At 37.7% G+C, this 16836-nt stretch overlaps 2 protein-coding genes across 2 annotated transcripts; one reads left to right on the forward strand and one right to left on the reverse strand.

Moving 5' to 3' along the window:
• The first annotated feature begins 4938 nt into the window (after positions 1 to 4938).
• LOC133981574 (fibroblast growth factor 23-like) lies at positions 4939 to 6853 on the forward strand. Its single transcript, XM_062420342.1, has 3 exons — positions 4939 to 5207; positions 5589 to 5692; positions 5832 to 6853. The coding sequence occupies exons 1-3, from the start codon at positions 4994 to 4996 to the stop codon at positions 6261 to 6263; spliced, it is 750 nt and encodes a 249-aa protein (XP_062276326.1). The 5' UTR covers positions 4939 to 4993; the 3' UTR covers positions 6264 to 6853.
• A 1627-nt stretch (positions 6854 to 8480) lies between these two features.
• On the reverse strand, positions 8481 to 14775 carry tigara (TP53 induced glycolysis regulatory phosphatase a). The gene is made up of 6 exons (XM_062421243.1): positions 14672 to 14775; positions 13174 to 13211; positions 12863 to 12984; positions 10889 to 10966; positions 10674 to 10784; positions 8481 to 9310 (listed from the first exon to the last, which is right to left on the reverse strand). Exons 1-6 carry the CDS (start codon positions 14746 to 14748, stop codon positions 8921 to 8923), a joined length of 816 nt encoding a protein of 271 aa, XP_062277227.1. The 5' UTR covers positions 14749 to 14775; the 3' UTR covers positions 8481 to 8920.
• Positions 14776 to 16836: the final 2061 nt, after the last annotated feature.

Below are 16836 nucleotides of genomic sequence, written 5' to 3' on the forward strand. Positions count from 1 at the left end.
CTCAGAGTAGAGTCTCTTTAATGTTGAAATGAGGTGCAATTGAGCTTATTTTTTGATTATAATTTAATTAAGTTATGTTTTGGTACTTGACCTGCAATATTCTGTGAGTAGCGAACTACCACTAAGGCCAGCTTGGTGAAATATGATTGAAAGGAAAGCAAGGCTCTTACAGATATGTTATCATATTTTACCTCATGCCCTTTCTAACATTACTGTAGCGCACTGACAAAATGTCTGTGAGCAATGGTTTACGTGCCCTTTAAGCTCCCAGCTTATGTCTAGTAGCAGAGACGAATGTGCAGTATCCAGTCAGTGAATGTGTGTATGTAAGCGTGTGTGCATGTGCGTGTGTGTGTGAGAGAGAGAGAGTGCGCGCGCGCCTGTCATGTTCTGTTTCTGCCAAAGCGTCGGTAGCGATGGTATCAGATCAATTTACCTTGAGTCAGGAATAACAGGGCATTGTCTGACTGTGCAAGCTGATGTACTGTACTCTCCTCACAGCAGAGGATAAAGGTGAAAGGCGTGGAAGAAGCAACACAAAAGCTATTGAGGTATATCCGTCAAAAGAAAAAAAAAGACTGTGGTTTGAGCATGGCCGGATTTACCATACGGGCAATCTGGGTAAGGCCCCAGGGGCCCCTGAGCAGAAAGGGGCACCCAATGAAAATACTTTTCTTTATTTTCTTTTTTTTTTGGTCAGGCTCTACAGAAATAAGACACGAGGCTTGACCCATCCTCTAGATTGTCACTGTTGGAAACCTAGTGTTCCACCCTGACAGCAATGCAATTATCCAGTTGGATTAAGAAAAAAGTTATTGTCAAGAAAATGAAGTCTCATGATTGACTGTTTTATTTGTCAATTTGATGGCAGAACGGCACTGTGATTAGGTTGTATCAATGAGTGTGCGGGAAAAATAATGAACTAGTAGAAATTGCACAGTAAAGTCCAGTAAAAAGTCAAGAAGGGCACATGAGCTTAAGTGCCCAGGGGCCCCTCAGGGTACTAATCCAGCCTTGGGTTTGAGCTGGTCATTATGTAGCAAAAGGCCACGTTAAAAAGAATCAAACGCTTCCAGGAAAGGGACACTTGGGATAAAGAGACTGTCTGGTAGACTGAAAACTGTGATCCAAAAGGGCAAATTGATAGACTGAGGATGTCACATTTCATGTTTTCATATTATCACCATTGATAACTGTGTTTTTTGGGATTGTACCTTGAACATTTTATTACTCAGTTTGACCGACCAGCCATTACCACATCACCGATGATCATAGAAGTGATCACTTGTAGCTTTTTTTGGGGCTGATTTTGCGTCAGTGAGGAGTCAGTTGGAGAAGTATTTTGGCAAATTTGTCAAAATATATTAAAAGGTGCAAATTTGTTTTTGTTTTTGTTTTGTTTTGTTTTTTTATGCAGTGCAATTCACTGAGCAGGGGGTACATGTTGTTTTCCCTTGCTATGCTTCCATCAAAACAGGCTGACCCACAAAATCAAAAGCACTTGTTTTTGATGGTAATATTGTGTTCATTGCTGTATGTCATTTCTGGTTTATTATGGTATATTTCAGAGGACACTGTCAGCACAACAAGCGATGATTTTGAGGGGCAGAATGGGAATTGCAAAGTAACAGTGGCTGTCTCCTCACGCTGTAAAAGGATCAGTTCATATTATAAGAATTGAAGCTGGTATTGTTTACACCAAAAACAACAGAGATCAGTGTCCAATTTTTAAAGTGAGAAAATTTAAAATCTAAAAAGAAATATGACTCCATTAAGTCCTACAACTATTGCATGATGTTGTTTCAAGGCAGAAAAGGTTGTATGATATTGCATTAACTGAGAGAAGGTAGTTAATGTGAAGAAACATATCACTCTTCACCATAAACTCCCACTTCCCTAAATTTCCCATTATGCATACAGAGTTTTGAATGGACTCAGTATGAGTTACCCATTTTAATTAAAGATCCAGTGTCTGGATTTTGCCATTGTGCTTATCATACCTGTTCAGCTGGTTTTAAAATGTGTTGGTTCACGGGGAACTGGAGGTCTGTGGAAGGATCTGGGATCAGATTTGTGTGTGTGTGTGTGTGTGTGTGTGTGTGTGTGTGTGTGTGTGTGTGTGTGTGTGTGTGTGTGTGTGTGTGTGTGTGTGTGTGTGTGTGTGTGTGTGTGTGTGCGTCCGTGTGTGCGTGTGTGTCCCTGTGTGCCGGCAGCCTTTGTGTTTCTCTCTCAGTTTTCTATTCCTGCACTGAGGGGAGAGTGCTTCCTCTGAGTCCCCCTCCTCTTTTTTAACATATACCTCACCTTCTGCCTTAGTTCCGATTATTGAAATGATTGTAAATTAGTTTGAAACAACAGACTTCTCCAATCATTTGTTTCTGAAAAATATGATGACGAGTAAGTAAAATACTATATTACAAATGGTTTTCCTTTTATTTTTGTACGTATGTGCTGTGCACAGCAGTCAACTGTATTCCTGAAATGATAATAAAAGACGTTTTGTAAAAGCTGTTGTGATTGGATGCTTTAAAGTTGCAGGTTTGACTTATTTCATGCCTCTTGACACTGAAAAACACAGATTTGATATTATATCATTTTTATTATGCTTAATGTCAGATATCAAGAACTGGGGAGGAACCTTGAGGGGTGTCCAAGAGAATTTAAAAACCTCAGTGAATCATCATGAATCAGTATGTAGCGCCCTCTTCTGGCATTACCAGGTAGGACAGCAACAATCATTTGGACAGAGATTAGTGCAAACTGCAGCAACACTTTGGTCTAAAACATCTAAAACTATAAAATTTGGCACCAATTATCAACAATAAATAAGTTGTATGTTCAATAAGTTCAACTGGTACACTCATAATTAGTTAGTTTTACTTCAAACTTGCACAGAGCCTTTAAAATGGAATAGAATAGATACTTTATTGTCATTGCACTGATAAAACAATACAACGAAACTTAGTTCAGTAGCATATATAGTGTCCTAATAATCTTAAAATGATAAATATATCTTAAAATCACAAAGTGTCCTAAAATAAATAATTTCATTAAAATAGTCATAGTAAATAATCATTGTCATATAAAATAGTCAATCTTTCAGTAATTCAGTTCTAGGAAAATAGAGAATATGTAGTGGAGTGCACAGCAGGTCAGCTGAACATAAGAACCCCCCCCCCCCCCCAACCCCTCCCCTAAAGAGCAGGCATGCCATTCAACATTTATTAAGTATAAAGAGTCAAATAACATGAATAAATATTTACTTGGAATTCATCTGAAAAACAACAACACTTCTCCAACTCAGCACAACTAACTGAACTCAACTTTGTCTCTATTTTGCATATGATCAGTGCCAAATTACCTTAAAACTTAGTTCTGTAAATGTAAATAAATAAAACAGTGACACTGTTCTAATCAACATTGCCTTGAACCATCCCAGTAGTGCAGTATTTTTCCAGGAGGCCTAAAATGTATTTGCCTCTACACACTAATGGGCTCTATATAGTCTGATACTCATAGTAGAGAGCTCCAAGTTGCCTGCACAACCTCAATCAACATGGTATAATAAATAATAAATAATAATGTAGTCATTTTTACATATCCTACATCATGTTTCTGTAGAGTGAAACCCTCAGATCTCTACAATGTTTAAAGAAACTAAGAAAAGGTAAAAATATGTAATTGTGATGTCAAGATTTCCTTTTGAAAACCACCAAAGTGACGTCACCATACTTTTTTAACACCATATAAAGTGCTCTAGTGAAAGGAAGTGAGAGGCGGGGTAAGTATGTGCAGTTAATTAATAAGTAAAGTATGAGTCACTCCCCTCACATTACAGTTAACACATGAGTGACTCAATGGAATAAAATCTTCATTAGGCGTCAGTAATTAACCCTTACAGACTGTTCATATTCTGACCTAGTTTAAGTATTTCTTTGTAATTTGTGCCAAAATTTGAACCACCAGTGTATGTTTGTTCATGTGTGATGTTTAGATGTGACACTATGATAGTGAAAATACATTTACAATCACACTATATTATGATCTCCTGTTATCTAAAATGAGAACATAACAGCCATAATCATTGCTGTTCATTTATCAAAAGTGAAGGACGCAACATTTGAATATTAGGCTTCATGATAACCTTTAACACTCTCTATGTGCAAAAATGTGTACTAGCTGCACGAAAATAAAATAAAATAGCTTTAAAAATATTTCCATTTATACACATTCTAGGCCTCTAAAGGGAAAGTCATAACATTTCCGGCTTAAAGAATGTAATTTGTGTGGGTTTTAATTGCTTTCAAATGTCAGAATGGGTCAAATTTGACCTAAACAGTATGTAACGGTTAATACAAATAGGCTGTAAAGGCTTGACCTATATTAATCTGTATGGAGTTGCTGTATTTTTCATCCTTAAAGACCGTTTCTCTTATTCACATTGTGAGTAGTGGACTTGTGATTTAAATTTCAAACAATAAACTTTAAATGAAATTTGGAAACCCTGTTATTCTTACCTCACCCCTTCTTTTTGACCATGGACACAGATGTGTAAAGATGAATTTACACTCCTCTCCATCTTTGCCTTTGCTGTCTCTTCAGCCTTTCTCCTCTGCTCTAGCCTCTGCAGTTACACTTATTCATTGTGTTAGATTACTTTAGGTTTGAACAAACTAGTAGAGCAAATTATACTTCTGTCAGAAAGGCAGAAAAATATGGTTTATGTCAAGGCATTTCCATTCAGAGAACAATTGCACTCCATAATAATAAAATGGTGTCCTGTGAGTTCAAGACTGCAGGAATTCCACATCAGCAACCCTTAACCACTGAAAAACAGGCAGGCTTTGTGTCATTTTGGTAAATGAGTTAGCCGGTTTATCGACCCTCTGTTTAAAAAGGCCTGTTGGACTTTCTCCTCCTCCAGTAGCTGCCCAAACACCAACCTGAGCATTTGTTCTGCTAGAGTAAAGACAGCACGGCTTCCCCATTGATCATGCAACCAGCTTTCTTCTCACTTTTCCTGATTGCTGTACATGTGTCTGTACCGGTGGATTGTAAACCGAGGCTCCAGGATCCACGACAGCTACTACAACATCAGCAGAGCAGCCTTAACACAGGAGCACATGCAGATACATCAGCCGGTATGGGACATTTCTATCTGGAGCTAAGCGGGTCAATGAGAAAAGGCATTCACCGTGACTTTCTGGGTAAGTTGGCCTATATGAAGTCATTTCAGACAGTAGATGTTATACATTATTTAATTCATTCATTCATCTAATTAACACATTTACATATTTCACATGTCCAAAAAATATTTTGAAAGAAAAAAGATATAATTTTTACATAAAGATGAAAGTTTGGAAATATGTTTTGTATGATATATTTCTGAAAATACTTAAAAGTGTATTTTGGTACTTTGAGTGTCCAAAGGATTTTTTTTTGCATGTCACCAAAACAAACAAGCAAGATATCTGGCAGCCAACACCTTTCTAAAACTATTCTAAATCCACAACATGTGAAATATGTTTTTCATTATGTCATTTTTTTCATTTAACTGATGGTGTTATGTTTAAATCTGTTTCCTTCAGTTATTTTGCCAATAAGAACAGATACAAGCAACTTTGTGTCAATATTTGACTTGAGAAGAAAACGCTTTCTCTGCATGGACATAGAGGGAGAGCTGTACATCTCTGTGAGTATCTTTTAAAATGCACTTCATTTGAGTGAATTTCAGAAAAAATGACTGCAGGGAAAAACAGTAATCTAAAACATTTTGTATTTGTATTTATATTTAAATGTTTGTATTTGTCTGTTTTTTCCTACTATTACAGAGACAAAAAGACAGAGAAGACTGCCTTTTCCAGCGCATTTGGTTAGATTTGGCGAACCACCGCAATGTGTTTTACTCTACAAGTGGGGGCCAAATACTCAAACTGGTGGGAGCTGAGCTGCAAGTTGTTTACCAGGAGCAGCCTGAACCCACCTCAGCCCACCTGCTGGAGAGGTTCCTGGGTCCTTTGGTAAAGAGACAGAGGAGGAGTGACGAGGTGAACCCCTCTGACCCATTAAGATCACAGTCACGTCCCACACATTCTATCAAACATCGCAAGGATGCAAATCATAGACACCATGAACAGGACCAGGCCGGCGCTGTGTCCAAAGAGACCATCACCTCCTGTGACGACCCCTTGAGGGTCTTACAGCCCAACGGGCCTGAAAGTCCCGTCAAGACCAATATTGCAGACCGGGCGCAACAGAACTAAGATACTGAACTTGGGTATAAAAGGTGAAAAGTTAAGAGAGGCTGCAAGTCTTTGTTTGTTCTGAAAACTTTGTTTTTGACTGTATAGTGTGAGTGAGTACATGTTGTCCTGCATTTGTGGACTGCAGAATGAATGGGAGCCACAGAATGTCCAACAAAGGGCTGACACTGGAAAGTGGCATGAAAGCATTAAATATCTAACAAGTTTTGGGAAGAGGACAAAGTATTTAATAAAACACAAAAAAAAAGAAATAAAAATGTCCAGAATTAGTTTTTATGGCAATATGACCTGTTAATGTCCTCACAAACCATGTTACATAACTGCAGCTTGTGCAGATCTTCTGTTTGAATAGCTGATGAAGGATAAGTTTGGCAACATTTGACATAATCATGAGGCAAGTTTGGTCCAGCGTCCTGCTGTCCTTTAACCTCTTTTGTTAGTTAAATTTTAAACCTCAGGCCAGATGTGGCAATGTTTGTTTTGTATATGTAAAAATGTGTAATCTGTGAGTAATTATGAATATTTATGCAAAATACGTGTTGATACAGTAATGTTTCATAAGGAGTTTAATAAACAGAGATCGACCAGTACATACTGTTGTTACTGAAAGAAACCATCTTCTGTGTGCAGCCATTCATAAATAGGATCTATAATTATGTCAGGTGCCGGACACCAATAAGTCACAGGAATGAAAAAGATATTTATTTATTGGAATATGTAAAATGATTTCCTTCCTAGTCTACTGTTTTATTATTTATATATTTCATGTTGTGTTATTTCTGATGTGAAAAAAATAAATGGTAACTGTTCTAGCATTTATCAGTCTGCTTGTATTTTTAACTTGGAGTTGCTTAAAAAAAGAGCATAAAGTTCAGTGACAGGCAGTGGGGGGCTCTTTGCGCTACATTTTTGACAACAGTGATTTCACAGACATGTATGAATCTACTCAGGAATATTTGCAAAAGGGGACCATGTGAAACAGCATGAAGGAATAACCTGAACTTAACAAAATGTGTTATGTAACTGGCAAATACTGGAAATGCCTAAATGAAGAAATCACCTATCAAATCAGTTTTCAAGATACAAACCAATGAGGTCAAACCATACTTTGATATTTAGCGTCAATTCTACATTTTGTTTTTCAAATATATATTTATTTGTTTTTAAGTCTCTGAATGGGCTGGCCCCAGAATACCTGTCTGACCTTATTACACTGCATCAGCCCTCCAGAGCCCTTAGGTCAGCTAACCAGGTGGTACTGGACGTTCCTCAATCATTCAAAAAAACTAGAGGAGATCGAGCCTTTGCAGTTGCGGCTCCCACTCTGTGGAACACATTACCGCTTACTGTGCGGACTGCAAACAGCCTCTCCACTTTTAAAACGCTACTTAAAACCCACTTTTTCACTTTGGCCTTTGGCGGAGTATATTGGGTCTATATTGGGTCTTTTGTCTGTTTTATTTCTCTATATTATTTTGTTTTTAAAAAAATTGTTTTTATTGCTTTTATTGTTTGTTTTTATTGTTTCTGCTTATTTTACTGTAAAGCACTTTGGTAGGCCATTGGCTGTTTTAAATGTGCTATATAAATAAAGTTGACATTGACATTGACATTGACATATCAATCAAACAAAAAATGAGGACAAATGAGAAACAGGTGGGGGTTCTTTTTTTTGGGGGGGGGGAGAATTTTTAGCAGAAAAAGACATCTATCTCCGTTGGCAAGTCTCCACAGATACCGCTTTGATACAGGAACGTGCCTCAGCTGTATCAACAATAGGGGTACAATTTGTAAAGGGTTTTGTAATGCAATCCACTTCAGTCGTCGCCTGCTGTACAATCTCTTAATTCTGATATTGAAGATATTATCTTTTACCGATCCTAAAAAGGTCATATCCTACCCTAAGAGGTTCAGTACAACATACAAGGTTTTGGCATACATTTGTCCTTGTTGACCCGAAGTGTTAATTCACAACAATGAAAGAGTCACTGATTTCCCAAAAGTCAACACAGCTGCATCTCTGCTCTGTGTTCTTACGCACTCCTGGAGGTTAAATATAGAAACACAGACTCATTATAGCACAAAGCTGCCCACATTTACAGTAATGAACAACCAGAATGTCACAAAGTGATGATGACATTGCCCTGCAACACAAATCCTCCATGAACCATGAAGGTGCTCAAATCATGAAACAGCACTCAAATCGTGAATAAAGAAGTTTTATTGACAATTGATGTATAAAATCATATGAATAGATTATATGTCTAAATCTTTATCTTTGTAATTTAATACACGAATAATGAATTAAATGAATTCAGGTGCACAATGGTTTTTGAAAAGATGTTTCCACTTGGTAAACTACACAGTAATAAACAGGACCTAATATTTTTTTTCACTAAATTCAACTTTTTTTCCTTTCACTAACATGCTAATAAAGAACTAGAAGTAAAAAACTTCATTGTTCATCCATCAATTTCAAAGTTAGAATAAATTGTATTTTAAAATGACCAAATGTAAAATAAATACAGAGTGCATAAATAAATAAATAATCTAAATTGTAAACTTTCTGTGAGTTTTTCCACATTGTACTCCCATACATTTCTTAAGGGTTAGGGTTAGGGTTAGGGTTAACCTCTAAACCTCGATACATGCAACTCCTACTTTTTAATATGGTCTGCCCTGTGCATGAACACACAGTGGATCCCTGATGAATGAACAGTGTCTTTATCTTTCCTCAAGGTTAGTAAAAACCGACAGAGGCCTGTGTTAGGACTTACAGAGAACATACGTGTTTTGTCAAAACCCTCAGGTAAGGGGCAATGTAACTCCTCCACAAAGTAGTGCATTGCCACCCACATGTAAGCCCCATGGCCGACCACCAGTACATGGACGGGGACACCTTTGACCCCATCGTCCGCCTTTCCTTCCACAGGAGATGCTTCTGGTGTCACAGCTACGGCGCTTTCACCCTCACCTCTGTCAAGCCAATGTTCGGATTGGATTTGCTGGAGCATTTTCTCCCAAAACTTTTTGAACCGTTCCTTCACCTGAACAGAGTAAACACCAGTTATAAACTGCGCCTTGAGTTTTTTCTTTCAACAGCATGGAAGTGTGAGCACATGCAACTATGAGGGATAAAAGTTAAATGTTCTTGTGTTCAAAACACTGCAACAAAGTCACAAGATTTCCTGTCAAAAACACACATACCAACTCCAGTTTCATCCTGACTCGACAACCTGTAACTCGTTTAGGAGAACTGGGAGGGAGGCCTGTAGCCCACACTGATTGGGACTCTCAGTGCTTACGTCAAATCTATCTTTGTATATCTGCATCATCATCATGATGTCCTGGTCACGCACTGGGTTGGACCAGAGTTAACGTCCAAGCCAGGATCTAATGGATGAAGCCTGACGAGGTATCTCTTAAATAGAACATCCCTCCTTCCGACGCCCCCACACATTCACACACACACACACACACACACACACACACACACACACACACACACACACACACACACACACACACACACACACACACACACACACACACACACACACACAACCTCTCACACAAATAACACAAAGTGGTGACTTTTTAATCAGGGGCAGTGACGAACACTCTGCAGTTGTTTGACAGCAGAAGGGCATGTACTTTGATCCCCCTGATTCACACCAAGTGCTCTGGCAGATACAAAAGAAATACAAGCCTATGGATGTAAAGAGGCCATGACATACCACCTCACATCCTTGCGGAGCCAGTGGCTGAGTGAGGAGGTTAGCCTTTTCTGCCATCTAGTGGCATTTTTTCAATTCTATGACCTAAGATCGTCTTAACATTAAAGGTTTATTTCCAAAAAAATGACCAAATATGATTAACAATATTACATAATTTTATATATTTTTAATGCCCCTAGAGGTTAATGGCCCTGCACAAAGACATAACATTTTTGGTAATTTCTGCCCAAAATGCTCCCAAAAGCACAGATGAATAGTAAAAAGGATAATCTTTTTTGTGTAACTAATTCTTGAAAATGAAGACATTTAATATCAGGACAAGGTTATACAATGTGAGGAAGAGTCTGATTTAAATACTGATAGCAAAGCAGTACAACATATCTGTCAGCCTAGATGCTGTGATTTTTCAGTGTAGGATTATTCATGTTAGCATATTACAATATGTAAATCAGTTAGTCACGCACTAAGTAAACAAATAAAAGGTTACAGTTATAGTACAGTATTTTCAGAGCACAACATGCTGTACCAACAACAAACTGTGTGAAAATATCCCAACTAACAAGAAGTCAGAGTGATAAGAGACCGACACACGAATATTTGAATATCTGGGAACAAATGATGACATGACATAGAAACAGTTGCGTCAACTTTTTCTGAGCCACAATAGCCTCACCTGCTCCTGAGTCTCTCCCTCTGGAGGGGTGTAGCCTGGAAATGACTGACCAGCTGCCTTGGCCATATCTTTCATGTCCTGCATTCGCCCACCCTCAGCAATCCCAAAGTTCTGAAAAACAGCAAGTCACTCGCTGGATGAGTCAGGGTATTTATTAATAAGTAAATACATCTTAAGTAAATATGTAAAGGAGAAAATAAATAAGTTTCACTCACCACCTCTTTCAGTAAAGGGTCACATGTCATTGGTAGACCAGAACAACTGCTGTTGTGTTTCAATATCATTTCTGCAGTCTGGACACACAATCATCTTATATTAGTATGACTGTGAAGAGAAAACGATCTGTTGTTGCCCCTCTGCTAGAAAGAATTATCCTTCTAGCCTCTCTATCCCCTAATCAGAGATGACTTTTTTCTTCATGATGTTAAAAATAGTCCATTGTTATTTTCTTTTCATTTGATCTTGATTTGTATTGTGTATATTTGTCTAATTGGGATCCTAATAAACTGAAATAAACCCTTCTCAGTTATTTGATTTAAAGACATTGATTAATTCAGGGTATTCATGATTTACACTCTTACCCGTGCAATAAGTGTCCCAAAGTGAGATGATGTCAAAGTCTCAATACACACATTCAACCACTAGATGTCGCACTATAGCACCAACATCTCAGACCAAATCAAATGTCTGCATCGACTCAATACAGTTGGAGAAAATAAAGGAGACAACTCATGCAACTCAGATCAAACTGTCAAACTAGGCAGTGCTGATCAAATGTGGATCAAGATATTGCCTATTTCTACTGTTTAAATGTAATTTGAGAAAGTTTGTGACGTGGATGCCATCTCAGAAACAAACGTGGATGACATGAACTACGACACATGCGTGGCTGGTGCGACAACCAAAACAAAGAACAGAGATGCTCAGATAACAACAAACACCCACCCACACACACACACACACACACACACACACACACACACACACACACACACAGAGGGAGTGTGGCTTGATTCTGTTCCATTGCATTGTCATTACTCCAATACAGTGGCGTGCACAGACATTTTGGGGGGCAGGTGCTCAGTGAAAAATAAAGGTACTTTGTGCGGCATGTGGAACTGCCGGCTGCCTTATTATAGCAGTGTGAGATTTATCTCCCTCATTTTCCATGCTAGTAAATGGCCTATTGCAGGACAGCACAGAGCTGCTTCCCTGCTGTAGCTGGGGAATATAGCCTATTAAAGTAAATACAAGATTACTGCAAGTCTTGTAACATAGAAATAACTTATGGTTGGTACAAAATAATATTATTAGCTAATATAGCTGCATGCCTGACTTAGTACCGCAAAACCACTTTGTGTAGTTAAAATAAAATGTGGACAGCTTTTAAGATATTTCAATAGAATTAGAGGAACAGGTCAACTTTCAAATCTGAGCTTTAAAAGGCCCTAAACAGTTAACATGACTCTGGTCTTGACTCTGACCTTTCATCTTCATCTTCCTCTTCCTCCTTGCTGCTGGTGGATGCTTTTATCCAGGAGAGCAGAGAGCTGCTTCCCTGGGCTGCCTGCTGTAGCTCCCTTTCTTTTTCCTTTCTTACCCTCTCCTTTCTAGGAATTATGCTGCAATTAGTAAATAAAAAGAGACCAAAAGTATGAATAAGACTGCTTGTCAACATTACAACAAGGCAGAAGGCCACTTTTTCTGCAGGCAATTGGGAATTGCCTGTTTGTCATTTAGTGTGTTAATGATGTAGCCTAATGTAATATTATTATTGGGGCATTATTATCACACGCTTTTAATCTTCGAGTATTTATAGATGATCATGTCAACATGGGCCACATACAGTACACTGTTAAAAAAACACACAAAAAAAAACGAACTTTCAAAAGGGCACTTGCTTGGTCCAGAGGGCAAAGGGCAGGTGCTATAGCACCACTTAGTGTCTATCCGTGCACACCACTGCTCCAATATATTTTCACACAGCAAATAAACGATTGCTGACATCCAATGAGACTCAAAGTCATTTATTTTACCTTTAAATCAAAATATGATAATGTGTTGTCTAAAGTAAATTATAAGTAGTGGAGCGTGTTTCCGTTTCATGTATTTAAACACTAAAATTAATGTTTCTCTGCAATGTTTTGATTTCATTTTTTTACCCCCACAGTGAAACTAAAGCATCGTACCTGCCGGGCTCGCAGCATACTGCTGACAAACACGTTGTGGAATTTAACATCTTTCAGGTAGCGTCCCGCAGCCTCGGCCTGCTGCAGCCCAATCTCTGACAAGTCTGAGTCAATAGTCTGGCCTGGATGGAGGAGGAGGAAGAGGAGAAGATGAAAACAAGATGGAGACATGGAGAGCACGCTTTAGAAACAAACAAAGACATTACAAATTTACATTCTTTTAACAACATTTTCTTTGTCAATGTACAGCTGATATCTATACAAAAAGTCATTTGCATAATTTTGATTGTACAGTTACTTTCAATCAGTACCTTGAAGCACGCCATCTCTATTATACTGCGTCTCCCCACTGCAGGAAAAAAATGATTTATTAAAGTCAAAACACAGGGAATTTTGTCATAAACATTTGAAGAAAGCTCATGAAGTCTAATGTCACATTTAGATTTCATGCAGGATTATTATCTAATATTTGCTTAGCTGCTCTGCTCTGAACCTGTCTGGCAGCTGTGTCAATTATTTTCATTATCAATTTGTTCATCAATTATTTTTTCAATAATTCTTTAATCTATGTCATAAAATAGTTTAAAATGGCTTTTACCTAAAACTCAAGGTGACATCTTCAAATGCTTGTGTTTGTCCACCCAGCAATACAAAGCTCAAATATATGGTTTTATAAGATAAAGGTTATAAATCCTTAAATTTAATTTACAATCTATTAATTTAAATTGTCTGTCAACTAACTCATCATTTCAGCTCTAGTGTTAACCACTTATAGTATTGTAGTTTTGTGTAATTCCTCTTCACATTATCATGTAACATTACTGATTTGTACTCAATTGATAGAAATGCTTTATTTAGTTTTATTGGTTCCATCTGTGACCCACAAACAATATATATTAGAAGGAAGTGGATTCATAACCACAAAAGGTTTGTTTATCACTATAAAACATTATTACCATGACAAATTTGCTTGGCATTAGACCCAGATTTAAATTAATTTATTCATTCATCCCACTGACTGTAAGGTTGATACTTTCATTCTGACCCCTGGTGGTCATTCTGATGCACTGCAATGTCCACAGACTGAAAGTCTGAAGTGTGTCTGGGACAACTGAAAAAGGATCATGAATCTTCACTAGCTGTAGGGTGTAGCCATGGGTGAGATTTAGTTTGACGACGCCCCCCGCCCAAAAAAAAAAAAGTGTAACAATAGTATCTCCAGTCCAAGAACTTCAAAAAAGCAATTCAAAGTAAATGAAGTGCGACAGTGGCGCTCCAGCCCGGACAAAGTCCTCCAGACAGTAATGCCGGTGTGGTTAAAGCACCATGCAGCTGTGTCATTGGTCTGAGGAAGTGCCAAAACTGACCAGTGAAGCTTTGAAAATCAAACTTAATGAAAGCCCATGCAATAGGGGGAGGAAGAGAATGAAAACGAGAGCAAGAAGTGCGAATTTCCAAAAGCTGTATACAAGCACACAGGTCTGTCGGTAAGCCCCCCTTCTTGAGGGTAAGGGGTCCTTCCTTTCAGTTAGTATGAATCTCTTATGTGCAGTATAAATAGCCAGGCTGTCATCTGACACAGCTGAAGTGTGTGTGACAGTAAGGTAACATCTAACCTATAACTCACATGCATGCTGCAGACTGAACAACCATTTATTATAAACTACACACAAGAACATGTACGCTATCAACCATAAATGAATGTCTTCCATATGAATATATCAATATTAATACATGCAGCATATAACTAGATGACCAGCAGCAACAGCCTGTGCTGCGGTTAACCTTTATTATAATGACTGCACTTACTGTCGCACAAATGTGATCCCAAATGTAAGCTCTGTCATGCTGTGGAGATGAGGGACAAAGTAGCTAACCCTGCGCATTAACTGTCGGGTACTTTCTCTGCACTGACTGTGAAGTCTTGAGTCACTTCTGCGCCTGAGAGGAAGTCACCGCGTGCACAGGAAGCTGCTGGCGCGTTCACAGACATGAGGGGCAGGGGCTCCATTTAAAAAGAAGGGCACCCCACACCCACCACACTGTCCATTCCTGATGTTAACCCACTGTATAAAATTAAACTAAATTATAATATGTACAAACATGCTTGTGTGTGTGAAGATAAAACACTAATTTGATTCAAATATATTGTATTAAATGAGGTTAATTACATCTTAGGAAGAACCACCTGACTCAGAAACTGCTTGTGTCCTTCTACTACTGCTCCATAGATAGCATTCTGACCTACTTACAGTAGCAGAGAGGAAAATCGCTCCAGAGGGTCGTCACCACCGCCCAGAAAATCATCAGGTGCCCTCTCCCCTCCCTGGAAAATCTCTACAGGTCCCACTGTCTCAAAAAGACCCACAGTATCCTCAAAGATCCATCCCACTCAGGACACACTCTGTTTGAACTGCTTTGCTCAGCCAGACGTTACAGGACAGTTAAAACACGAATGAGCAGATTTAAAAAAAGAGTTTTACTCTAAAGCAATAACTGCTCTAAATTCTCCAAAAAACTCATCCTGTAATAGCTGCAACAACAATTATGTGTGTAATATTAAGGGGAATCGTCTAATATTGATGGCATCATGTGGAATGTCTTGTGTGTGTGTATTGTGTGTTTTTACCTTCCTTTTAGTTAAATTACTTTTAATTACGTTTAATTACTTTTTAATTGTATTCTTTTATAAGAATCTTCTTTCTTTTAAATGTTACTTATGATACCATAAGGATTGCTTTCAGTTTCGTTGTACTTGTACAATGACAATATATATTTATGATGACAATGTATTTATATATTAAATACAATAAAATAAATGAAAATTTAAATTAAATGCATAACATTATGACACTAAATTATATTAATAAAATAATAATGCTAAGTCAAATGACATTACATTAAATAAAAATTCACTTGACTAACTACATTTTAATAAACACATACATTTTATAAGATATCAGATTTTACACAAGAAAGTATTGAACTAAACATGAAATACTTACATGTCAAGTAGATTGTAGCTGCCATCAAACACCACCTGTATGTTGATGTTTTCCTTTTTTAACAGTTGACTGAGCAAATAATCCTTTAATGAGATCATTCTACATATAGCAACAATATCAACTAACACTCAATAAAATAAAAATGTGGTTGAACCTCAGTTATCCACAGAAACATATTGTGGACATGTGTGGTGCCCCCAAGCTCGTTAGTAGGAGTAGCTTAGCCCTGTAATTGACTGAAAGAAGTTATTAAACACATGACAAACCTATGCTCAATTAACTGGTAATGCAACCTAATTACCAAATGCTTATTTTTTAGCTTCACAATTATTATGTATAGATAAGGAACTGTATGATGCTTAATGGGAGTGGATTATTTTTTTACACAAATTTAACCATGTGTTTTGTCTTTTTCAACATGGGATGGTTTTCAGGACTAACTTTAGACTTAACATCTTGAAACAGGTTCTGAAATCTTTTGAAACCATGGTAAGCCTCTCCTGAAGTATCTGTAGGAGTTAATTGTCTCCTTCCCTAGTGTAAAGAACATAGCGTTGTTTGAAAAACATTTATAATCGAACATTTAGACCAGTGGTTCCACAGTCTTGAATACATTCACTTCTTCAGGCTTCTAAGAATTCTTCACAAGAAGGAAAATGAGTCTGCTATTGCTCATAACTCATGGGTATCATATTTTAGGGATCATATGCCAAAAAGCTGTGATATTTGATCAATTTCTACATAGATTTTGAAAAGAACCCCCCACTGAATTATTTTGGGGTAAAAGTCTATTGTCTGTGGCCAAAAATGCTTTCAAAACCAATATCCGTTCTGGTATTTAATGTTTTCACTCTATTTTTAATTCTGCTTTAATGAATGCAGCCACTAGATGGTGTAGTCTGGCATTTTCCCTTGCCGTATCTTCTGGCTTTATAGCATTAATGACAGTAGTGCAGACCCTTTTCTTTG

The sequence above is a fragment of the Scomber scombrus genome, chromosome 6, assembly GCF_963691925.1.
Source record: "Scomber scombrus chromosome 6, fScoSco1.1, whole genome shotgun sequence".
In the NCBI taxonomy this organism is placed as follows: Eukaryota; Metazoa; Chordata; class Actinopteri; order Scombriformes; family Scombridae; genus Scomber; species Scomber scombrus.